We start from the raw sequence: 25475 nt of genomic DNA, 5'->3' as shown, positions 1-25475 counted from the left end.
TCCTTGGTGACCTTGGCTAGCTACTTAGGGCTTGATGCTCAGGACCTGTCCAGATAAGTAGTCCTATTGAAGACAAGTTACTTTCTGCCTTGGTTCCTCATTTTAAAAGAGATATTAATACTTCTTTCTGCTCTATTTAGACTGCAAGCTCTTCAGGGCAGGGACTGTCTCTTACTATGTATCTGTACAGTCAGTGCCTATTATATCCCTCTGGGACGATGACCGTGGTCAACAGCTTCATTCCTCTGGCACAAAGGAGCTTTCTATCATAAGGGCAAAGCTTATGCAGGAGAGACAAAGCTTTGTTGGTGGTCAGTCTGAGGTGGTGGGACAAAGATCCCTAGGAACCATCACAAACCTTGCTATCTTATACTCCAAGTGCAAGGTGTACTTCTTTAACCTTGTCTTCTCTAACATAAATATAGACCCACATATAAAAACAATTCCAAAACAAAACACTCCATTGCACGCACTTCTCTCCCTGGGGAGAGGATGAGAGAAAGAAAACACACGAGAGATGTTAGTCATATTACTTAATGCCCTACTGGAAGGCACTCAAATACTATGGTGATGAGCACATTATATGAGCCTATATAGAATAGAATGGGGGCCTTTCTATAATATAAAAAAAGAATAATCTCAGTAATAAGAAGTGCATGGGAAGTCAGGGTGAGAGAGGCAGAGAACCTAGCTGGTGGGGACAGAGATTGAGGCAATTACATCTCTAAATTTACTGGATTTATTAGTGGGTTAAAAATTCAGTGTTGTTAAGATGATTTTCTTTTATTTAATATACAATCCCAGATGTTTTAGGGTTGTTACCCATTGATGCCTCGGATTTATATGGGTAAGGAATCTGTATAGAAATCTTCCAAGTATAGCCATGTGACAGGTAATTCTGAGTTGATGTGAGAATAGTTTGGAGCTGATTAAAATGATGCATTTTTAAAATCAGCTTTACTAATCATTAATATTTAGCAGTGCTATTTTAACTGGGATTCCTGTGTTCTGCAGGGCTTTGAACACAGTTAGTTTCCTACCAATTCCTTTGGCAGCATTGAATGTAACAAAATGACCATAAAATTGGAAAATCTTAGTCACTTTACATCTCTGAGAATTAATTCTTTCAGTAACAGGAAAAATATCTTCCACTCATTGGATCACATTCAGGCCCTCTTCCCTTTTGTCCTCCAATATACAGTAATATCAACCAAGCAGGGATATTTTGCTCCTATATTCTAGTTGGTTTTGAGCTAGCCTAAGAGTCCTCATAACCTCCCTCTCAGGTTACTTCAGTTCAAGTAGTCCTAGTGACAGTGTATAGCTGGCCATGTAGGAGTTTGTGTGGCATCTTATTCCCTCTTATGACTCCTCCATGGCCATGTAAGGCTGGACCATGGTCTGGCCCTAAATGCCTTGCCCTTAATCACAGAATGAGCCAATGGCAGTCAAGAACAGAAACCCAATCTCTTAACTCCATGCTCTCTATGCCACCTACTAAAGCACTGCTGCACTTGTCCAGGGGCATATGCCAGATTGGTGGTAGAAACAGAGCCTAAGCATGTTGATTCCCAGCCCCCTTGTTCTGTCTAACAGACAATATTCCTTGCACTTCTAAGCCATTTTAAATGGATTTAAAAAAAGGGGGGGGGAATATTTGTTTGAAAAAAAACCTTTCCGAGTGCATTTCCAGCATCCACACATAATCACTGTAATCCAAACACACAACTAACATCAGTATGTGAGTTTGCAAGAGAAATTACTCTGCTAGTCAGCAATAACAACAGCCGTAGTAAACTCATCTTCAAATCAGACTCTGTCAGTCATTCTGAAAAATTACACCAACATTCAATATAAGCATGATCAGTATATACTAGTTATTTTTTGTAACCAAAAAAGGAGGGCATAAGTCTTTCCTCTGCAGACAAATGTTCACACAAATCAATAGCATCCCTTAATCGTTACCCCTTCACCTGACTGGATTCATCCACAATATTTGGATCCTAATCATATAACTATTTAACATTTCACTTTACCAGATTCTTGATCTGCTTCTCTCTTTTCACCTGGAGCACTGGACTCATTATTTTCTAGGCACCTCTCACTGTGTCACAATTTCACCAGTTACACAAACAGCATCACACACTCTCCCCATGCACAGCCCTAATTGACAGCATAGTCCAGAGACCATACGTGCCCAAAATCTGTGCCCCTCCTCCTCAAGGCTAAAAATAAGTATTCTGGATTCTGTTCCCAGCTGTGCCACTGACTTACGCTGTGACTGTGTGCAAATGTCATAGCCCTTACACCCCACTTCCTGCCGCCGTTGTGCCTGCGAAGCCACCTTGACGCCAATGGGATTTCACGAGTTTAGCAGCGGGCAAGAATTTGCTCTTCTATGTTTGTTTCCCTGTTTGTAAAATGAGCATCGTAAAACTTGCCTAGATCAAAGGGGTGTGGGGAGGAGTAAATAATTAATGTATGTAAAGCGCTTTGAAAGATGAAAGGTGCTATGTAAGTACAAAGTATTAACTTAAAAAATGGTTACTGCTGTAACTTACTAGTTTATTCTGTAAGAAATGCACAAAGTCTAAATAATTACTACTAACAAATTAAGGTCTAGATTGTACCAAGCCCTAAAACAGCTGCACAGGGGAGGGGGGGATCCTCCCTCCTTTCACAGCTGACTTCAGGCTTCCTAGATCTTACTCCCCGTACTGGAGGAAACGTGGGAACCATGCCCAAGACACTCCCTCCTGGGAGCAAGTGTGTGGAGCTTAGGCGAGCCATGGCTCCACCTCCTTCTGTGCCAACCAATGGAGCAGGCTGGACATGTTGGGTCAAAGGGGTGTCTGAAATGAGTTTTGTCCCCATGGTTCTCCCTGTGGGAAGTTTACCTAGGCTGGAGTAAGGGGCCGTGCTTTAGAAACACACACTAACTAATTCAGTAAATGTTCTACATCTGTTAATTTCTATTTTTTTAACTGGAGGAATTTCAAAAGTCCCCTCCCTTATGAGGGAGCAAGCATCACATTGGGCAGCTGCAGTACTATGAAGGAGGGATTCCGAGATGACCGTTTCAAACACAGGCAGAGGAATTTGCCCCATGGCAGTGGTGATCTTGGGTAGGCTAGAAGAGGCAGCAATAGGCTTGATCCTTCTAAAATCCGGGATGACTCAGCGCTGTAGGGTTTGTCAGGCTAGAACAGTGTTTCTCAATTGATGGGTCATTACCCCCCCGGAAGGGTCACAAAAGACAATCAAGGGGATCCCAAAGCAATACATTTTTATAGAGCAAAGGAAATAACATTTTCAGACTATCTTTGGGCTTGCTAAACCTTCAAAATTTGTGAGGTTGTTATAGGAGGAGGAGTAAATGCTTACCCTTCAAGGTCAAGTATTCTCTATCAATTTCTTGAGATACACACAAATACATTATATGGGCTTATCATTAAGGCCCTACTTAACTTGCAATATTGCGGATTCTGTAATATTTGGCTTCCACTGCAATTTTGACAGTAGGAGTCCCCACTCTCAGCCCTGGGCGGCCACTCTGAGCCCTGGGCGGCCAACAGTGGAAAATCTCAGTAAGGTGATAATGGACTTCATTACTGCAAATAATAAGGTCCATTATTACTGTTCCGCAATTTTCCATGGCTTGTCTGCAAGTCAGCCGCCATTTTTTTGCAATCATCATGCAATTCAAGTAGGGCCTTACTCATCATTATCACTGATAATGTTTTACTTTTATAGTAAATATAAAGGGAGTATGAAAATATTTGGTTGCCAGCATGAAAAGGTTGAGAAACACTGGACGAAAGGAAGGGAAAAAAGATGCCCTGGCTGCTGATGTGCTCTGTCTGGCAGAAATGATCCTTGGAGAGGTGGAGTGTGGAGGAAAAGGGTTGGTATATGTCTAAGGGGAGAAGATGAAGCTTGCTGTGCAAGCATAATGTACTGTAAATCACCCAAGGCCTCTGTTTTACCTATAATGAGGGACAAAACCATTTTTTTTCATTCAGAGAGTAATTTATAGGTGATGTAAGCTAATGCAGGAAGAGTTTAATCAAATTCAAACTGATTTATCAAGAGTAATAAGGTCTTCGTGGGACTGAAAATTATTGCACCACATGTGGGCAAGAGCACAATTGCTAAGACCCACCCAGGGGGAGTTGGCAACAGAGATCTCTTATACTTGAGTCTGCTGCCTTCCAGGAAGGCCTTGGGTGGCATGCAGCTAAGTTTTCAAAAGAGCTCAAGGGTGCAGGGTGAAATCCTGGCCTTTTTGAAGTCAGTGACAAAACTCTCATTGACTTCAGTGGGGCCAAGATTTCACTCTAACTTTTCAAGTATTCAGCACCCATCATTAGGGCCAGATTTTTCAAAGAGCTCAGCACCCAACATGCTGAGGGTATGTCTACACTATGGAATAAGGTCGAATTTATAGAAGTCGGTTTTTTAGAAATCGGTTTTATATATTCGAGTGTGTGTGTCCCCACAGAAAATGCTCTAAGTGCATTAAGTGCATTAACTCGGCGGAGCACTTCCACAGTACCGAGGCTAGAGTCGACTTCCGGAGCGTTGCACTGTGGGTAGCTATCCCACAGTTCCCGCAGTCTCCGCTGCCCATTGGAATTCTGGGTTGAGATCCCAATGCCTAATGGGGCTAAAACATTGTCGCGGGTGGTTCTGGGTACATATCGTCAGGCCCCCGTTCCCTCCCTCCCTCCGTGAAAGCAAGGGCAGACAATCATTTCGCGCCTTTTTTCCTGAGTTACCTGTGCAGACGCCATACCACTGCAAGCATGGAGCCCGCTCAGGTAACCGTCACCCTATGTCTCCTGGGTGCTGGCAGACGCGGTACGGCATTGCTACACAGTAGCAGCAACCCCTTGCCTTGTGGCAGCAGACGGTACAGTACGACTGGTAGCCGTCATCGTCATGTCCAAGGTGCTCCTGGCCACGTCGGCTGGGAGCGCCTGGGCAGACATGGGTGCAGGGACTAAATTTGGAGTGACTTGACCAGGTCATTCTCTTTAGTCCTGCCTGCAGTCAGTCCTATTGAACCGTCTTATGGTGAGCGGGCAGGCGATACGGACTGCTAGCAGTCGTACTGTACCATCTTCTGCCGAGCAGCCATGAGATGTGGATGGCATGCAGTCCTTCTGCACCGTCTGCTGCCAGCCAAAGATGTAAAAGATAGATGGAGTGGATCAAAACAAGAAATAGACCAGATTTGTTTTGTACTCATTTGCTTCCCCGCCTCCCCTGTCTAGGGGACTCATTCTTCTAGATCACACTGCAGTCACTCACAGAGAAGGTGCAGCGAGGTAAATCTAGCCATGTATCAATCAGAGGCCAGGCTAACCTTCTTGTTCCAATAAGGACAATAACTTAGGTGCACCATTTCTTATTGGAACCCTCCGTGAAGTCCTGCCTGAAATACTCCTAGATGTAAAGCCACCCCCTTTGTTGATTTTAGCTCCCTGAAGCCAACCCTGTAAGTGCCCCTCCCGGCGTCAGAGCAATGGCAAACAATCAGGCATCTGAGAGTGCTGTCCAGAGCAGTCACAATGGAGCACTCTGATGGGGCTAAAACATTGTCGCGGGTGGTTCTGGGTACGTATCGTCAGGCCCCCGTTCCCTCCCTCCCTCCGTGAAAGCAAGGGCAGACAATCATTTTGCGCCTTTTTTCCTGAGTTACCTGTGCAGACGCCATACCACGGCAAGCATGGAGCCCGCTCAGGTAACCGTCACCCTATGTCTCCTGGGTGCTGGCAGACGCGGTACGGCTTTGCTGCACAGTAGCAGCAACCCATTGCCTTCTGGCAGCAGACGGTGCAATACGATTGGTAGTCGTCCTCGTCGTGTCCGAGGTGCTCCTGGCCACGTCGGCTGGGAGCGCCTGGGCAGACATGGGCGCAGGGACTAAATTTGGAGTGACTTGACCAGGTCATTCTCTTTAGTCCTGCAGTCAGTCCTATTGAACCGTCTTATGGTGAGCGGGCAGGCGATACGGACTGCTAGCAGTCGTACTGTACCATCTTCTGCCAGGCAGGCAAGAGATGAGGATTGCTAGCAGTCGTATTGTACCATCTTCTGCCAGGCAGGCAAGAGATGGGGATGGCTAGCAGTCGTACTGTACCATCTTCTGCCGAGCAGCCATGAGATGTGGATGGCATGCAGTCCTTCTGCACCGTCTGCTGCCAGCCAAAGATGTAAAAGATAGATGGAGTGGATCAAAACAAGAAATAGACCAGATTTGTTTTGTACTCATTTGCCTCCTCCCCTGTCTAGGGGACTCATTCCTCTAGGTCACACTGCAGTCACTCACAGAGAAGGTGCAGCGAGGTAAATCTAGGCATGTATCAGTCAGAGGCCAGGCTAACCTCCTTGTTCCAATAAGAACGATAACTTAGGTGCACCATTTCTTATTGAAACCCTCCGTGAAGTCCTGCCTGAAATACTCCTAGATGTAAAGCCACCCCCTTTGTTGATTTTAGCTCCCTGAAGCCAACCCTGTAAGCCGTGTCGTCAGTCGCCCCTCCCTCCGTCAGAGCAACGGCAGACAATCGTTCCGCGCCTTTTTTCTGTGCGGACGCCATACCAAGGCAAGCATGGAGGCCGCTCAGCTCACTTTGGCAATTAGGAGCACATTAAACACCACACGCATTATCCAGCAGTATATGCAGCACCAGAACCTGGCAAAGTGATACCGGGCGAGGAGGCGACGTCAGCGCGGTCACGTGAGTGATCAGGACATGGACACAGATTTCTCTGAAAGCATGGGCCCTGCCAATGCATGCATCATGGTGCTAATGGGGCAGGTTCATGCTGTGGAACGCCGATCCTGGGCTCGGGAAACAAGCACAGACTGGTGGGACCGCATAGTGTTGCAGGTCTGGGACGATTCCCAGTGGCTGCGAAACTTTCGCATGCGTAAGGGCACTTTCATGGAACTTTGTGACTTGCTTTCCCCTGCCCTGAGGCACATGAATACCAAGATGAGAGCAGCCCTCACAGTTGAGAAGCGAGTGGCGATAGCCCTGTGGAAGCTTGCAACGCCAGACAGCTACCGGGCAGTTGGGAATCAATTTGGAGTGGGCAAATCTACTGTGGGGGCTGCTGTGATGTAAGTAGCCCACGCAATCAAAGATCTGCTGATATCAAGGGTAGTGACCCTGGGAAATGTGCAGGTCATAGTGGATGGCTTTGCTGCAATGGGATTCCCTAACTGTGGTGGGGCCATAGACGGAACCCATATCCCTATCTTGGCACCGGAGCACCAAGCCGCCGAGTACATAAACCGCAAGGGGTACTTTTCAATAGTGCTGCAAGCTCTGGTGGATCACAAGGGACGTTTCACCAACATCAACGTGGGATGGCCGGGAAAGGTGCATGATGCTCGCATCTTCAGGAACTCTGGTCTGTTTCAAAAGCTGCAGGAAGGGACTTTATTCCCAGACCAGAAAATAACTGTTGGGGATGTTGAAATGCCTATAGTTATCCTTGGGGACCCAGCCTACCCCTTAATGCCATGGCTCATGAAGCCGTACACAGGCAGCCTGGACAGTAGTCAGGAGCTGTTCAACTACAGGCTGAGCAAGTGCAGAATGGTGGTAGAATGTGCATTTGGACGTTTAAAGGCGCGCTGGTGCAGTTTACTGACTCACTTAGACCTCAGCGAAACCAATATTCCCACTGTTATTACTGCTTGCTGTGTGCTCCACAATATCTGTGAGAGTAAGGGGGAGACGTTTATGGCGGGGTGGGAGGTTGAGGCAAATCGCCTGGCTGCTGGTTACGCGCAGCCAGACACCAGGGCGGTTAGAAGAGCACAGGAGGGCGCGGTACGCATCAGAGAAGCTTTGAAAACCAGTTTCATGACTGGCCAGGCTACGGTGTGAAAGTTCTGTTTGTTTCTCCTTGATGAAACCCCCCGCCCCTTGGTTCACTCTACTTCCCTGTAAGCTAATCACCCGCCCCTCCTTCCTTCAATCACCGCTTGCAGAGGCAATAAAGTCATTGTTGCTTCACATTCATGCATTCTTTATTCATTCATCACACAAATAGGGGGATGACTACCAAGGTAGCCCAAGAGGGGTGGTGGAGGAGGAAAGGAAAATACCACACAGCACTTTAAGCACAGCACTTTAAAAGTTTACAACTTTAAAATTTATTGAATGACAGCCTTCTTTTTTTTGGGCAATCCTCTGTGGTGGAGTGGCTGGTTGGCCGGAGGCCCCCCCACCGCGTTCTTGGGCGTCTGGGTGTGGAGACTATGGAACTTGGGGAGGAGGGCGGTTGGTTACAGAGGGGCAGCAGTGGCAGTCTGTGCTCGAGCTGCCTTTGCTGCAGCTCAACCATACACTGGAGCATACTGGTTTGGTCCTCCAGCAGCCTCAGCATTGAATCCTGCCTCCTCTCATCACGCTGCCGCCACACTTGAGCTTCAGCCCTGTCTTCAGCCCGCCACTTACTCTCTTCAGCCCGCCACCTCTCCTCCCGGTCATTTTGTGCTTTCCTGCACTCTGACATTATTTGCCTCCACGCATTCGTCTGTGCTCTGTCAGTGTGGGAGGACAGCATGAGCTCGGAGAACATTTCATCGCGAGTGCGTTTTTTTTTCTTTCTAAGCTTCACTAGCTTCTGGGAAGGAGAAGATCCTGTGATCATTGAAACACATGCAGCTGGTGGAGAAAAAAAAAGGGACAGCGGTATTTAAAAAGACACATTTTATAAAACAGTGGCTACACTCTTTCAGGGTAAACCTTGCTGTTAACATTACATACATAGCACATGTGCTTTCGTTACAAGGTCGCATTTTGCCTCCTCCCACCACGTGACTACCCCCTCAACCTTCCCCCCTCCCTGTGGCTAACAGCGGGGAACATTTCTGTTTAGCCACAGGCAAACAGCCCAGCAGGAATGGGCTCCTCTGAGTGTCCCCTGAAGAAAAGCACTCTATTTCAACCAGGTGACCATGAATTATATCTCACTCTCCTGAGGATAACACAGAGATAAAGAACGGATGTTGTTTGAATGCCAGCAAACATACACTGCAATGCTTTGTTCTACAATGATTCCCGAGTACGTGTTACTGGCCTGGAGTGGTAAAGTGTCCTACCATGAAGGACGCAATAAGGCTGCCCTCCCCGGAAACCTTTTGCAAAGGCTTTAGGACTACATCTAGGAGAACCGCAAATGCCAGGGCAAAGTAATCCTTTCACATGCTTGCTTTTAAACCATGTATAGTATTTTAAAAGGTACACTCACCAGAGGTCCCTTCTCCGCCTGCTGGGTCCAGGAGGCAGCCTTGGGTGGGTTCGGGGGGTACTGGCTCCAGGTCTAGGGTGAGAAACAGTTCCTGGCTGTCGGGAAAACCGGTTTCTCCGCTTGCTTGCTGTGAGCTATCTACAACCTCCTCCTCCTCATCATCTTCTTCGTCCCCAAAACCTGCTTCCGTATTGCCTCCATCTCCATTGAAGGAGTCAAACAACATGGCTGGGGTAGTGGTGGCTGAACCCCCTAAAATGGCATGCAGCTCATCATAGAAGCGGCATGTTTGGGGCTCTGACCCAGAGCGGCTGTTCGCCTCTCTGGTTTTCTGGTAGGCTTGCCTCAGCTCCTTCAGTTTCACGCGGCACTGCTTCGGGTCTCTGTTATGGCCTCTGTCCTTCATGCCCTGGGAGATTTTGACAAAGGTTTTGGCATTTCGAAAACTGGAACGGAGTTCTGATAGCACGGATTCCTCTCCCCAAACAGCGATCAGATCCTGTACCTCCCGTTCGGTCCATGCTGGAGCTCTTTTGCGATTCTGGGACTCCATCATGGTCACCTGTGCTGATGAGCTCTGCATGGTCACCTGCAGCTTGCCACGCTGGCCAAACAAGAAATGAGATTCAAAAGTTCGCGGTTCTTTTCCTGTCTACCTGGCCAGTGCATCTGAGTTGAGAGTGCTGTCCAGAGCGGTCACAATGGAGCACTCTGGGATAGCTCCCGGAGGCCAATACCATCGAATTGTGTCCACAGTACCCCAAATTCGAGCCGGCAACGTCGATTTAAGCGCTAATCCACTTGTCAGGGGTGGAGTAAGGAAATCGATTTTAAGAGCCCTTTAAGTCGAAATAAAGGGCTTCATTGTGTGGACGGGTGCAGGTTTACATCGATTTAACGCTGCTAAATTCGACCTAAAGTCCTAGTGTAGACCAGGACTGAGTGTATCATCTGATGTAATTGCACCTATTCCATGCCTAACTGCTACAGCGCATTTGTGTGTATCACAATCCCTATTAGTGGAGCAGTAGAGTGGCGGAGCAAGAAACAGTGCAGCAGGTTACTCTGTCCATATCTTAATTGGCAAGTTCCTGGGTCCAGACATAACAGATCTAACAATGGTGATGCAGAGGTTTGGCTCATGCTGTGGCTGCTTTTTTTTTTTTTTTTAAACTGTCCTCTAGCACCAGAAGCCTTTAAGTGAGTATGTGTCAAGGCTGGGTCATTAGCAGCCAGACCTAGTGGTCAGAGCCAGAGTCCATAGTCAGGAGTCAAGGGACAGCTGGGCCAGGATACCAGGAGATCAGAACCATGAGTCAGAGGTCAGGAGCCAAGCCAGGTTGGGAAACTGAGAAGTCAAGCAGCGGGAGGCATAAGGTACTCAGTCCAGAGCAGGATTAATCCCAGCTGTTTGGACAGGTTCCTGTTGGTGGCTTAAGTAGGCCCAGTGGGCCAACTGGCTGTTCTGGGACTCTGCCAATAGGATGTCAGAGGTAGAGCCTCAAACTGGGGCTGGGCTTCATGGGTCTTGGGTCAGCGGTGGTCAGCAGGCTGCCAAGTGGAGGGTGGAAGCGTGGCTTCTCCTGTGAGCCCAGATTTGAGGACCCTGAGTCATGACATCACCCACTCCCCAAAGAGCCCCGTGTGGGTGACCTGGGTCCAGGTTTCTTAGCCTGGCTCCTATGGAAGGCCTGAACCAAGGTGGGAGCATGAACAGTTCTGCTGGTTCCCATGTACGTTCCTCTGGGCTCTAACCATCTTAGTCAATCAGGTACCACAATTTACCCCGCTTGAACTTGGAATTGAGGACTTTGTGGACAATGTATTCCTCCTGACCTCCTACTTGCCCTGGGGGAGGGGGGGGGGCAATGATTGGGCTTTATGCGGAAATATGTTCTCAGTGTAGGGTTTAAAGAGTGAGAAATGGAATACAGATGGACTCTAAGGGACTAAGGGAGCTGGAGCTTGAAGGTAACTGGGTTGATTTGTCACCAAAACCGATACAGGTCAAGGAACCAGTGCTCTAGTTTCCAAAAGGGTCTTGTCTATATGCTTTTTGTAGTTCTCCTTTGCCTTCTCAAGGTGTCCCTTCATCTCTTCTTGGGTGTGATGGATGTGCTGCATTAGGTCCAAGGCCAATGGGTTGTGGGAGGATGTTGGTAGTTATGGGTGAAATCGGGTGTGGTACCCATAGTTAACCAAAAAGGGGCTGTGGTCTGTGGATGCATAGTCTACATTATTACATGAGCATGCAGCATATGGCAATAGTGCAGACCAGTCATCCTGGTGATGGTTGGTGTGGCATTGTTGGTATTGCTCTAGGATCTGGTTGATTCTTTCCATTTGGCCATTCAGCTGAGGATGGTAGGCAGAGGACAGGTGCATGGAGACTCCTAATAGACATAGGACCTCATGCCAGAAGCAAGCAGTGAACCGGGGACCCCAGTTGGAAATGACGTGATCCGGGAAGTGAAGTGATCTACCACTGTCAGGATGATAATGAAACCACTGGATTCTGGTAGTTCCTCCACAGAGTTGAAGGAAACGGCCTCCCAGGGCCAGATTGGGTGTCCAGGGGTTGGAGGAGGTTGCAGGGTTTCTGACATGGGATCTTGGTGCGTGAAGCAACAAAAGGCTTTATTATGAGGTGCATACAGGGCCACTAGAAGTACCAAGACGTTAATCGTTGGGTATTACATTGCCCCAAGTGTCCTACTGGGACGGAGTTGTGGCACTGTTGAAGAACCTTGCAGGTCTGGAGGGAACATAGATGCGGTCGTTTATGAATGTGAACCTCTCCTGGATGTCATGTGATTCTTGGTCAATAATGGCCATCTTGTCTGGTGGAATTCCAGGACAGAGTGGATGTGTGTGGGCAGCACCTGGTGGTGGGTCACACTGAGGAAGTTACGGAACTTGAGAATGTGGGCTGGTTCCAGACTGGGGCCTTGTGGATCAGAGCTATGCCTTTGGGACAAGTTATCAGCCTTAGCATTTCTAGTTCTAGGGCAGTAGATGAAGGTGAAATTGAACTGGAAGAAGAATAGGGCCCACCAGAGCTGCCGCTGGTTTAGGGCCTTGGTCCTATGCAGGTACTCCAGATTCTTCTGATCAGTAAATACTTGGACCAGATGATGGGCCCCATCCAAGTAGTGTCACCATTGTTAAAAGGCAGTGTTAATTGAATAGAGCTCTTTCTCCAAGAATTCATTGTTTCAGTGGTAAGCTTCCTCAAGCAGTAGGCAAGGTGGTGCAGTTCTTCCTTGAGTCCGTGCTTCTGGGAGAGGACTGCCTGATAACTGAGCTAGAGGCATCGGCCAGCACGATGAAAACTTGCAACACGTCTGTGTGGGCCAATACTGGAGCAGTGGCAAAGGCAAGCTTTAGCTATTTGGAACGCATGCTGGACCTCTGACGATGAGTAGAACTGGGCATCTCTCGGAGTAGGGCAGTAAGGGGCTCAGTTTGTTGAAAAATTGGAGATAAACTGCTGGTAAAAATTTGCAAACCCTAGAAAACATGGTATGTTGCACACATTGCAGGGGGCTGCCCAGTCATGGACAGCCTGGACCTTGCCTGGGTCCATCTTGATTCCTTCTGGATGAAACCAGGAACTCAGTCGAGGTCTGATTGAACGTGCACTCTTTGAGTTAAGCATAGAGACCATGTTGTCATAGTCTCTTCAAGACTGTGTAGACGTGAGTGGTGCGTTGGTCCAAATAGTTTGAGAAGATCAATATATTGTCTAAGTATACCAATGCAAACTGGTCTGGTAGGTTTTGTAGCACATTGTTAATAAAGTGCTAGAATTGGTGCTAGGGCATTAGTGAAGCCAAATGGCATGACTAAATATTCAAAGTGGCCACAGTGGGTTTGAAAAGCAGTCTGCCATTCATCCGCCTCTCAGATATGGATGAGATTGTAAGCTCCCTGAAGATCCAGTTCAGTGACTATGCAGGTGGCCCCCATGCAGTCCAACAACACAGGGATTACGTTGGTGGGTAACTGTTCCAGATTGTCACCTGGTTTAGGGATCGGTAATCGACACAGAGACAGAGGCTGCCCTCCTTCCTTTTGTACAAAAGGGACTGGGGCACTGGCTGGTGAGGTTGATTTGCAGATGAACCCCTAGGCCCGGGTCCCCAGGAGGTATTCTCACAATGCCACCAGGTCAGGCTCTGACATTACATAGATCTGCCCACATGGCATCTTCACCCCTGGCTGGAGTTTTATGGGGCAATCAGAGTCCTGATGTGGTGGGAGGATTTCTGCATTCTTCTTCTTTTTGAAGACATCAGCATAGTCACGGTACTTCACAGGGGTGGGGCAGAGTTCCATAGTTCCCTTGGTAGGGGGTTCGATGTGGGCAAATAAATCTACTTGGGTCTGGGTGCAACACTCACTAGTTTTTGGCCATGCCATCCACAGAATTCTGATGTAATTGTGCACATTCCATGCCTAACCTCTAGCGGACATCTGTATGTATCAAGATCCTTAGTTGTGGAGCAGTTGAGTGTGGTGGAGCAAGAAGCAACTCAACAGCTGAATAAACTAGCAGCTTACTTAGCTCTCTGTTAGTATCTGGCTTGGCAAGTTCCTGGATCCAGACATAACAGATCTAACACTGAGTTCTTCTGTACATCTGGCCACTTGTTGAGCCTAATTTTGAGGAATTTAGAAACTGAGCTTCTTCTTTTTGTTTCTTTTTTAAAAAAATCTATCTCTAATTTTAAGTGCTGAACCCTTCTGCAAATTCTAGCCATAAGTCTGAGATATTTGTTAGCTGGACCATGCAAGTGGTGTAAGTAGGCAGTGTAATCAAGCAATAATCTAAATCACAAACAGTGTACCGCTCTGCATGTGTGAGTAAATAGGACCTTGAACTGCAATCTTCTCTCCAGATGGATTTCAGGTTGTGAATAACTCAGTGATATTAGCAAAATCCCAATGTGAGACCCTGTGCAAGACATGAAGTGGCGAGTGTCTGCAAATGTCAATATGTCCTGCAAATGTATTACATTTGCATTTAGTACTATAACAAAGATTGGCATGGATGCTGTGTTCTACAGGGATAGCACCTTTTAAAATTTTTATACACTGTGCTATTCCAACCCAGTGACACTTTCTCATCTGCCCCTAAGTATGCCTTTATGGTTTTGTTACAAAACACAGGCTGATGGGGACATGCTGAATGTGCTTGCTGTCTGCTGCTATGAATGAGTCCTCTGCAGCTCCTTCGTCTTCTGATTTCTCTATCCTTTCCATGTACTTCTCTATCCTATCCATGTACTTCATAAAAAGTTCTTGAACCAGCTCTGAATGTGCCCTAGTTAGCCATGCCTCAGACCTTTCCTTGGACCAGTGCCCTTCTCAGCCTCCCCTCAGGGCCACATTAATGCATAGGCACATTAGGCCTGTGCCTAGGGCTTCAGCTACTGGAGTCATGTCATTCTCCACCCCTCATGGTTTCAAAGAAAGTCCTGAAAATAAGACCTGAGTGTAACCAATGCAGTGATGTCTGCAGAGACCCTAAAACAAGAGCTCTGAGTTGGGTAAAATGCCTTAAAATAATCTCATTGGAATGTTAAATTTATGGCCAAAAAAGATGCAGCCAAACCACTCACCTCTGAAGCAGGCACCTCTGAAGCTGGGATGCAAGTACTGGCAAGGGAACCCTCTGCTGCTTCTCTGGGTGCTGCGGGGAAGAGAATCCTTGCTCTTCCAAGGCAGCGAGATCTCTGGTGCCTTTTAAGGGGGAGATGCTGCAGTCAATGCTGCTGGCCCTGCCTCTGTGGGAGAGGAGGAGTGTGTCCCTGCCACCACCACTCTTAAGTCCCCATACTGTAGAAGAAGGCTCCAGGGACAGAGCCACAGGGGGTCGTGTGTGTGTGTGTGTGTGTGTCCCAGGATTGTTTTAATCCAGCCTTGCTCTCCATCAGCTCCTTATATCCCCTCCAGTGTAAGTCCTCTCACAACTGCTTCAACAACTTTAAATACCTCCCTAGCTGCTTTGACGCTGTGTTTGTCCTTCCATCCACTGGTTGACCAGGGAAGCCTCCATCCTAGCAGAGGGCTCTATGGGATGGGAGTAGGTTCCTTTAACATCACTGTACCCGAGCTAACTTCTGGGGAAATGGTACCTCCCCTCTACCCCACCCCCCCAAAAAAACAGGGGAGTGTGCCAGAGTGATGAGGTAGCCCTCCCTCCGTCCCCACAGTGCTCTCTGCTGAAGTGGGGAGCTGAAGCCTCCCACCTCATGGATGGACTCTAGCCCCTTGAAGATAATTAACTGTGGGCCTGGGGAGAAGGGTGGCCCTAACCTAACAGAAGAAGACTGTTTCCTCCAGTAAACAGCCACCCTGATAACAGTCTGGGGCCGCAAGCAGGGGGCCCCCTGTGTGGTTTTGCCCAGGTCCTTGGATTGCCTGAGTCCACTCATGGATGTGAGTAAACTTGCATATCTGCTCCCTGTTTGGCATATAAACAAAAGACTTGTGTCTCCTGGAGTGTCCTCCAGCATATCAGCATGAAAATTACATTTCCTTTAAAAAAAGGAATGACATTTGCCTTTAAATGGCAAAGCAAGGGTATACATTTATGTCATGGGGTGACTCAAATATGTGCATTAGTGAGACTGATTCACATTGGTGTGTCAGTGACAGCTGTGCCAATCAGCTTTGTGTTTTCAGAAATTTTTTTCTTTCTCCTGCAGGGTCGATTTCCTTCATTTTATCCCTGTCATTAATGAAAAGTGAGGGTGTGATTATTATTCCTTCTCTTGATATCCATTTCTGCTATGTCAGCCTAAGGTCACACTCCAGTTTCCCTTCCGTTCATGGGTGTTATCTGTCCCTTCAAAATGCTGAGGGAGCTTGTATCTGACAATGTATTTGTATTCAGTCTCTGTAAACACATACAGTATGGTAGATCCATTATCCTCAGGAGAACATGCATAAGAGGATTTTCCTGTTTGACTAAATAATAGTTAGCACCTGGTGAGAAGGTCTAATGGCCATGGTATCTTGTTAATGTACTTTGACACATTATCCTCTGTAAATATACTTGGAAGAATGAGGCGCAAATTCAGAGAGGATACAAATGGTAATGTACATTAGACTCCCCTAAATCTAGATAGTGTGACAAAGTTCCTCCTCTGCCTTGGTGGGTCCTGTGCTTATTGGCGGATTTTCTCACCTCAGAGGTTCATGGAAGCCTTGTTTGGCCATTTTCGTGGCTCAGATCTGCCGTTCACTCAATTAGCCTCATCACTGGCCAGCATGGGGAAAGGAAGAAGAACGATCCCCGCAGTCTGTGTTGATCCACCTAGTGGATCGGGGAACAGGCCAGAGACCTTCCCCTCTGGTGGAACCCACAGTCCAGTTCAACTCCTTCGGTATCAAGTAGGGAGTTGGGGGGATGGAGAGATGGGGGGAACCCGGGCCCGCCCTCTACTCCGGGTTCCAGCCCAGGGCCCTATGGATTGCAGCTGTCTACAGTGGCTCCTGTAACAGCTGCATGACAGCTACAACTCCCTGGGCTATTTCCCTATGGCCTCCTCCCAACACTTTATTTATTCTCCCCACAGGACCTTCCTCCTGATGTCTTGATAATGCTTGTACTTCTCAGTCTTCCAGTAGTATGCCTTCTCACTCTCAGCTTCTTGTGCCTCTTGCTCCTCGCTCCTTGCACATGCACCACAAACTGAAGCGAGATCCTTTTTAAATCCAGGTGCCCTGATTAGCCTGCCTTAATTGATTCTAGCAGCTTCTTGATTGGCTGCAGGTGTTCTAATCAGCCTGTCTGCCTTAATTGTTTCCAGAAAGTTCCTGATTGTTCTGGAACCTTCCCTGTTACCTTACGCAGGGAAAAGGGACCTACTTAACCTGGGGCTAATATATCTGCCTTCTATTACTCTCCTATAGCCATGTGGCCTGACCCTGTCACAATAGTGATGTGAAGAGGTGCTGTCTACACTGCAACTGTCTACACTACATCACTTCTGACTTTCTTTACATTTGTAGACCTCCCTCTGAACTTGGCTGAATGGAATAAATATTGTATGAAAATATTAGCTGAAATGAGACACTCTTTAGGCAAATATCATCTGGGCATACAACTCTGATTGTGGTGTCCTGTATATAAAACATTTTCCACAACTTTTCACATCCAGTATCCTGTCCCATATACAACACTGCACAGCTGAGCCATATTCTGAGTTATCCCAAAAGGGAATATGATGCATTCAAAAACAACCAACCAACCAACCAACCAAAAAAAAAAAAGTAGAATTGTCCCAGTGGAGTGAAGGGGATGGTATATCTGAACCAAAATCTCATTTCCAGACAACCCTAAACTTTTGAAACATCCCTAACTAAATTCAAACTTTGTAGTTCTGACCCATCTTTAATATTATTGTTTTATAGTTAACTGTTCCTCAGACACTTTTGAGAAGTAGTTATTATTAATTACTATTGATTATCATTCATCAATGGACAACAGTCTTCAGAAGTCTAAGTTAAATCTTTGGTTTTTAGGGCAAATACGTGTACTGATCTTTCTTTCTTTCTCTCTCTCTCTCTCTCTCCATTTTTCATGTGAGGAATGCTCCTGGTGTCTCAGAGAACTGGACTAATTTATCTAATAGGTCTCTTCTATCTCTACCCTTTCATGCACAGAGTGGAAATAGTTATAATTGATTCATACCAAGTAACATTACTGGAAGCTTACAGTATTTGTAAAACAATCAAGTCCCCAGATAGAAGAGATTGCCCTGACCTACCATGTAGGGAAGTATGAGGGTATAAATTCCACCATTTCCTTGGGCAGCTGCACGTGGCTTGCCTGGCTCAGGCTCAGCAGGACTGCTTCTCCCACTGCATGTGCAAACAGAAAGAAAGGGTGGGAGTGGGGAATAGGCGGAGCCATGGCTTCTGGGTGAGCCAGGGTAGAGCTTGCCCGGTATGAAGGGAAGAGTATGCTGGGCTAGCCCATTGCCAGATGCCGCATAGTTCTCTCCCCCACCCACAATTTGCACAGTACAAAGGAGCTATGGGAGAACTGTGACTCAGAGGGGTGGCCTCTGAGTCACAATTCCTTTCTGGAATTACTCCTGGGGCGGCACAGCTACACACACCATGCCATCCTCAGGGCTGCAAGTCAAGTGTCTCAATCCAGCCCTTAGTTGTTATGTGGAATTTCCAGACTGCAAGTCTGAGACCAATTTGGCTCTACTGGAGAATTGTTTTTAAAAATATCTGTGTAAATATCTTTCTTTATTAACATATGAGATCAGTGAGTGAATTTCTTTCCAGCAAAATATAGTGTAGTGGAGAAAAAGTCAGTGATTTCTGGAATTCTATATATATCTTTGTCCTTGTAATTCGGAGGAGAAATAGGAATGACTGTGTCATAGCAATGCAAGCCTAGCTGTAACCTTTTGACACTTATGTTCTGGACAAGAGAAAAATAAGTCATACGTTGCAAAATGGGGGTCATTTTGACTTTGTCATGGTTGTTGGCTTCATGCTTTCTTTTGGCATAGTAAAGAATAAAAGATGCACAATGTTTTACATTAGACAATGTCTGGATATGAAAAAGCTGTGGGACACCACAGTAAAGTACACCAAAATTAGAGTTCCATGCCCTGAGATAAATGGTAACATGCATCTGTGGCCTCGATTCACAAAACCATCTTATTTGGAAGGGCACTTAAGCACATGCTTAATGAAACAATGTGCTTAGTGTACACTTAAAGTTAAGTCTCTGCTCAAGTGCTTTCCTGAATCAGGATCTTTGGGCATAATCAGGAACTGTTGTTCTGTTGTTGAGAAAATCCAAGTGACATACAGAAGATATATTACAATTAATCTTGAAAGTTTCATGTTATTAAATCTTCTAATTTCTAAAAATAACAATATTAATTTCTAACATGCTCATGCAATGCTCTGATTTTTTTCTACAACAGATTTTCCACTAGATGCACAATATCAAGTACAATTAACAAATATGGTAGTGTTTATAATAATGAAGGGCCAAGCTTGGGCCCAATGCCCCAGTTGAACTCAATATTTTCAAGTGTGCAAGAAATGCAGGACTGGGTCAGAAGTGGTGAGTCTGCAACAGTAAAAAGGGCCTTGTTGTTTCCTCATCTTGTAGCCGTTGTCTAACTCTCTTTTTTAAAAAATCCCCTACTAGATATACTTTCCCACTCAAGGGTTTTATTACAAAGTAAAATTTACAAAATACATCTTGGTGTACTGCTACAGTTATAGTGACTATCTAAATATGCCATATATAGTATATTTTTAAATTACAAGATAATCTACTAGCTTTATTTAACAGCTGATTAATAGCCATAGGAGTTCCAAAACTCTTCCAATGAAAGCAGGTCAGCTGTTTTCTGACTGTTACATTTGTCATATAACCTAGGGACTGCAAAGTGGAAAGTGTCTAAATAATTCCCACATTAGGCCAGATTCTGCTTCCCTCACTATTCAACAAGAGTATGTTACTCCACAGATAGACCCACTGAAGCTCACAGGACTACTTCTGGGTGAAGTGCTATCCAGCATGAATAGGGGGATCAGAATCAGGCTCATAGAGATGAGAGAAGTGTCTGTATCAGGACAGAATGTAGTGTCTGACCGAGAGGTAAATTAGGGTATGTCTATGCTGGATTGTAAACCCGGATCTGTGTGACCTGGGTTTATTGGACTTGGTGTTTCCAAGCCCACACTTGAGCATCCACGCTGCATTGTAAACCTGGGTTTACAGCTGCCGGACTCAGGCCTTGCTAATGTGTCCATACTGCACTACACAGTCCTTCTGACTCAGGTCTGTGGCTTGACCTACGTCAACACTGCTAAATTTCAGGGCTTGGACCCGAGTCTCAGTGGAACTTGGGCTCTGAGCCACCCTCCTAACAGCATCCGAGGACCCAGGACCTGAGTGCTCGCTGACCTGAGTCAAACCGACTTCTGTGTGGACAGAAGTGGGGCTAGGGCTCAAACCCAAGTCAGAGCCTAGGCTTAGTGTGCAGTTTAGACATACCCTAATCTAAGGGTGTGTCTACACAGCAATAAAAGACCCGCTACGCAGCTGTGACAGGCCTGGGTCAGCTGACGGGCTCATAAAGCTCAGGCTGTGGGGCTATAAAATTGCAGTATAGATCTTTGGGCTTGGGCTGGAGTCTGGGCCCTGAGACTCCATGAAGCGGGAGGGTCTCAGAGCCCGGGCTCCAGCCCAGGCCCAAACGTCTACATTGCAATTTTATGTCCCTGCAGCCCAAGCCCTGTGAGTCCGAGTCAGCTGACCTGGGTTCTGAGAGTCGGTGCCATGTAGACATACCCTTACAGTCTGAAGTGATTGGCTGAGAAGGGAACTATTTTGTTTAGTTTCCTAAGAAAAATAGTGTTACATTAGTACTTACTGCAAAACAAACTGCTTGTGACAAGGTGAGCTTTATAGCCTATTTCGTTCATGTGTCACAATCACGTGTCCTGACCTTACAGTCCTCACACAAACAAAATGTCCCACTGAGTTCTCCCTTCATATGGGGTACAGAAATAGGCCCTAAGACTGGAATTTTCAAAGGGGACAAATGGTGTTAGGTGCCCAACTGACTTTCCGTGGGAGAAGGGAACGGTCCTAGCTCCCATAAGCCCCTTTGAAAATCCATACCAAAATTCTCTTTGCACGATCTGCATTGTTGAAGTACCGTCCGAAGCCGGGAGAGCACAGCCAGATTTTTAAGATACTTATTGGGTAAATATATATATTTAGGCACCTATTTAAAAATGAGAGAGGGAGAGAGAGAGATTCTTCATTCAGTAGACAAGCAAGCAGTCATTACAGTCAGTCATGCAAATCCTCAGATGAATTACCCATTGAAATCAATAGCACTGTCTGCATGAATAAAGCAGGGTGGGGTTTGGCCCCTTTAGTGGAATATTCTCTTTAATCAGCTATTTGACCAGAATCCAGGTGCTGAAAATCTTACTGACATTTTCTTTGAAAAAGAAACCTCACTTCAGATCTGAGTTGGAGGGGAAGGGGAAAATATATGTAAATAAATTATAAATATATCCACATACTCCACCTCCAACACACTCCTTTTGCAACACACAACAATTCAAAGAGAACTTAATGTTGCCCTAACAACTGGGGATTCCTGGTTTAGCCAACTCTGTCATCTCTGACCATGCCTAACTCTGGAAAAAACCCTTACGTGCATTACCAACCAACATAAATATGAGCAGTTCTGAGCTGTTCTAACTTACTCCCTCAAGTTTCAGAGGAACAGCCGTGTTAGTCTGTATTCGCAAAAAGAAAAGGAGTACTTGTGGCACCTTAGAGACTAACCAATTTATTTGAGCATGAGCTTTCGTGAGCTACAGCTCACTTCATCAGATGTTTACCGTGGAAACTGCAGCAGACTTTATATACACACAGAGAATATGAAACAATACCTCCTCCCACCCCACTGTCCTGCTGGTAATAGCTTATCTAAAGTGATCAACAGGTGGGCCATTTCCAGCACAAATCCAGGTTTTCTCACCCTCCACCCCCCCACACAAATTCACTCTCCTGCTGGTGCTAGCCCATCCAAAGTGACAACTCTTTACATAGTCAAGTCGGGCTATTTCCTGCATAGATCCAGGTTTTCTCACATCCCCCCCACCCCCATACACACACAAACTCACTCTCCTGCTGCTAATAGCTCATCTAAACTGACCACTCTCCAAGTTTAAATCCAAGTTAAACCAGAACATCTGGGGGGGGGGGGGGTAGGAAAAAACAAGAGGAAACCGGCTACCTTGCATAATGACTTAGCCACTCCCAGTCTCTATTTAAGCCTAAATTAATAGTATCCAATTTGCAAATGAATTCCAATTCAGCAGTTTCTCGCTGGAGTCTGGATTTGAAGTTTTTTTGTTTTAAGATAGCGACCTTCATGTCTGTGATTGCGTGACCAGAGAGATTGAAGTGTTCTCCGACTGGTTTATGAATGTTATAATTCATTGAGAAAACCTGGATTTGTGCTGGAAATGGCCCACCTGTTGATCACTTTAGATAAGCTATTACCAGCAGGACAGTGGGGTGGGAGGAGGTATTGTTTCATATTCTCTGTGTGTATATAAAGTCTGCTGCAGTTTCCACGGTAAACATCTGATGAAGTGAGCTGTAGCTCACGAAAGTTCATGCTCAAATAAATTGGTTAGTCTCTAAGGTGCCACAAGTACTCCTTTTCTTTTTGCGAATACAGACTAACACGGCTGTTCCTCTGAAACCTGTCATTATGCAAGGCACTGCATTTAGCCGTATGGAGTGGAAATCTATCAACTGCATGAAAAAACTTGTACAGATACAGACAGACATCATCTTCCTTTCCAAATGCAAACAGATGGACATCGTACCAAAAGGACTGAAGGTCAAAAATCCATTACAATCTACATACCACACAGACTATGCTGACAGCTTGTGCCTCACGCTCTCAAAGAAACTGCGGAATCACCTGATCAAGATCCTCTACAGCAAACAGGGAAAGATTAAGAATGAGCTCTCAAAAATGGATACTCTCATAAAGAACCAACCTTCCACACAAACTTCCTCGTGGCTGGATTTTACTAAAACTAGACAAGCCATTTACAACGCACACTTTGCTTCTCTACAAAAGAAAAAAGACACTAAACTTTCTAAACTACTACATGCTACAAGGGGCCACAGCAATGGTTCCCTCACCCCACCTAGCAATATTGTTAACCTATCCAACTATACTCTCAGCCCAGCAGAAGCAGCTGTTCTATCTCGGGGCCTCTCCTTCTGCCCCTCCACCCCCACGAACATGATACAGTTCTGTGGTGACCTAGAATCCTATTTTCGACGTCTCCGTCTCAAGGAATATTTCCAAAATACCTCTGAACAACATACTAATCCACAGAGGTCTCCCTGCCAACACTACAGAAAGAGGGATTCTAGATGGACTCCTCCTGAAGGTCGAAACAGCAGACTGGGCTTCTACATAGAGTGCTTCCGCCGACGTGCACGGGCTGAAATTGTGGAAAAGCAGCATCACTTGCCCCATAACCTCAGCCATGCGGAACGCAATGCCATCCACAGCCTCAGAAACAACTCTGACATCATAATCAAAAAGGCTGACAAAGGAGGTGCTGTTGTCATCATGAATAGGTCGGAATATGAACAAGAGGCTGCTCGGCAGCTCTCCAACACGAGTTTCTACAAGCCATTACCCTATGATCCCACTGAGAGTTACCAAAAGCAACTACAGCATTTGCTCAAGAAACTTCCTGAAAAAGCACAAGATCAAATCCGCACAGACACACCCCTGGAACCCCGACCTGGGATATTCTATCTACTACCCAAGATCCATAAACCTGGAAATCCTGGGCGCCCCATCATCTCAGGCATTGGCACCCTGACAGCAGGATTGTCTGGCTATGTAGACTCCCTCCTCAGGCCCTACGCTACCAGCACTCCCAGCTACCTTCGAGACACCACTGACTTCCTGAGGAAACTTCAATCCATCGGTGATCTTCCTGATAACACCATCCTGGCTACTATGGATGTAGAAGCCCTCTACACCAACATTCCACACAAAGATGGACTACAAGCCGTCAAGAACACTATCCCCGATAATGTCACGGCTAACCTGGTGGCTGAACTTTGTGACTTTGTCCTTACCCATAACTATTTCACATTTGGGGACAATGTATACCTTCAGATCAGCGGCACTGCTATGGGTACCCGCATGGTCCCACAGTATGCCAACATTTTTATGGCTGATTTAGAACAACGCTTCCTCAGCTCTCGTCCCCTAAAGCCCCTACTCTACTTGCGCTATATTGATGACATCTTCATCATCTGGACCCATGGAAAAGAAGCCCTTGAGGAATTCCACCATGATTTCAACAATTTCCATCCCACCACCAACCTCAGCCTGGTCCAGTCCACACAAGAGATCCACTTCCTGGACACTACAGTGCTAATAAACGATGGCCACATAAACACCACCCTATACCGGAAACCTACTGACCGCTATTCCTACCTGCATGCCTCCAGCTTTCACCCTGACCACACCACACGATCCATCGTCTACAGCCAAGCTCTGCGATACAACCGCATTTGCTCCAACCCCTCAGACAGAGACAAACACCTACAAGATCTCTGTCAAGCTTTCTTACAACTACAATACCCACCTGCAGAAGTAAAGAAACAGATTGATAGAGCCAGAAGAGTTCCCAGAAGTTACCTACTACAGGACAGGCCTAACAAAGAAAATAACAGAACGCCACTAGCGGTCACCTTCAGCCCCCAACTAAAACCCCTCCAACGCATTATTAAGGATCTACAACCTATCCTAAAGGATGACCCAACACTCTCACAAGTCTTGGGAGACAGGCCAGTCCTTGCCTACAGACAGCCCCGCAATCTGAAGCAAATACTCACCAACAACTACATACCACACAACAGAACCACTAACCCAGGAACTTATCCTTGCAACAAAGCCCGTTGCCAATTGTGCCCACATATCTATTCAGGGGACACCATCACAGGGCCTAATAACATCAGCCACACTATCAGAGGCTCGTTCACCTGCACATCCACCAATGTGATATATGCCATCATGTGCCAGCAATGCCCCTCTGCCATGTACATTGGTCAAACTGGACAGTCTCTACGTAAAAGAATAAATGGACACAAATCAGATGTCAAGAATTATAACATTCATAAACCAGTCGGAGAACACTTCAATCTCTCTGGTCACGCAATCACAGACATGAAGGTCGCTATCTTAAAACAAAAAAACTTCAAATCCAGACTCCAGCGAGAAACTGCTGAATTGGAATTCATTTGCAAATTGGATACTATTAATTTAGGCTTAAATAGAGACTGGGAGTGGCTAAGTCATTATGCAAGGTAGCCTGTTTCCTCTTGTTTTTTCCTACCCCCCCCCCCCCCCCCAGATGTTCTGGTTTAACTTGGATTTAAACTTGGAGAGTGGTCAGTTTAGATGAGCTATTAGCAGCAGGAGAGTGAGTTTGTGTGTGTATGGGGGTGGGGGGGATGTGAGAAAACCTGGATCTATGCAGGAAATAGCCCGACTTGACTATGTAAAGAGTTGTCACTTTGGATGGGCTAGCACCAGCAGGAGAGTGAATTTGTGTGGGGGGGTGGAGGG

General features: G+C 46.3%; 1 protein-coding gene across 1 annotated transcript; it reads right to left on the bottom strand.

Annotated features, from left to right (window-relative positions):
• Positions 1–8152: 8152 nt before the first annotated feature.
• LOC142069654 (uncharacterized) lies at positions 8153–10707 on the bottom strand. Its single transcript, XM_075121574.1, has 2 exons — positions 9277–10707; positions 8153–8690 (listed from the first exon to the last, which is right to left on the bottom strand). The coding sequence occupies exons 1-2, from the start codon at positions 9857–9859 to the stop codon at positions 8170–8172; spliced, it is 1104 nt and encodes a 367-aa protein (XP_074977675.1). The 5' UTR covers positions 9860–10707; the 3' UTR covers positions 8153–8169.
• Between the last annotated feature and the right edge of the window lie 14768 nt (positions 10708–25475).

This window comes from Caretta caretta, chromosome 1, assembly GCF_965140235.1.
Source record: "Caretta caretta isolate rCarCar2 chromosome 1, rCarCar1.hap1, whole genome shotgun sequence".
In the NCBI taxonomy this organism is placed as follows: Eukaryota; Metazoa; Chordata; order Testudines; family Cheloniidae; genus Caretta; species Caretta caretta.
Note: the sequence above shows the minus strand (reverse complement) of the source record. Positions and strands in the feature narration are given on the sequence as shown.

Coding starts and splice junctions, on each gene's coding strand:
- LOC142069654 (XM_075121574.1), bottom strand. CDS start 9,859: ATGCAGAGCTCATCAGCACAGGTGACCATGATGGAGTCCCAGAATCGC. Junction 8,691..9,276: donor AGGCGGAGAAGGGACCTCTG/GTGAGTGTACCT, acceptor TTTCTCCACCAG/CTGCATGTGTTTCAATGATC.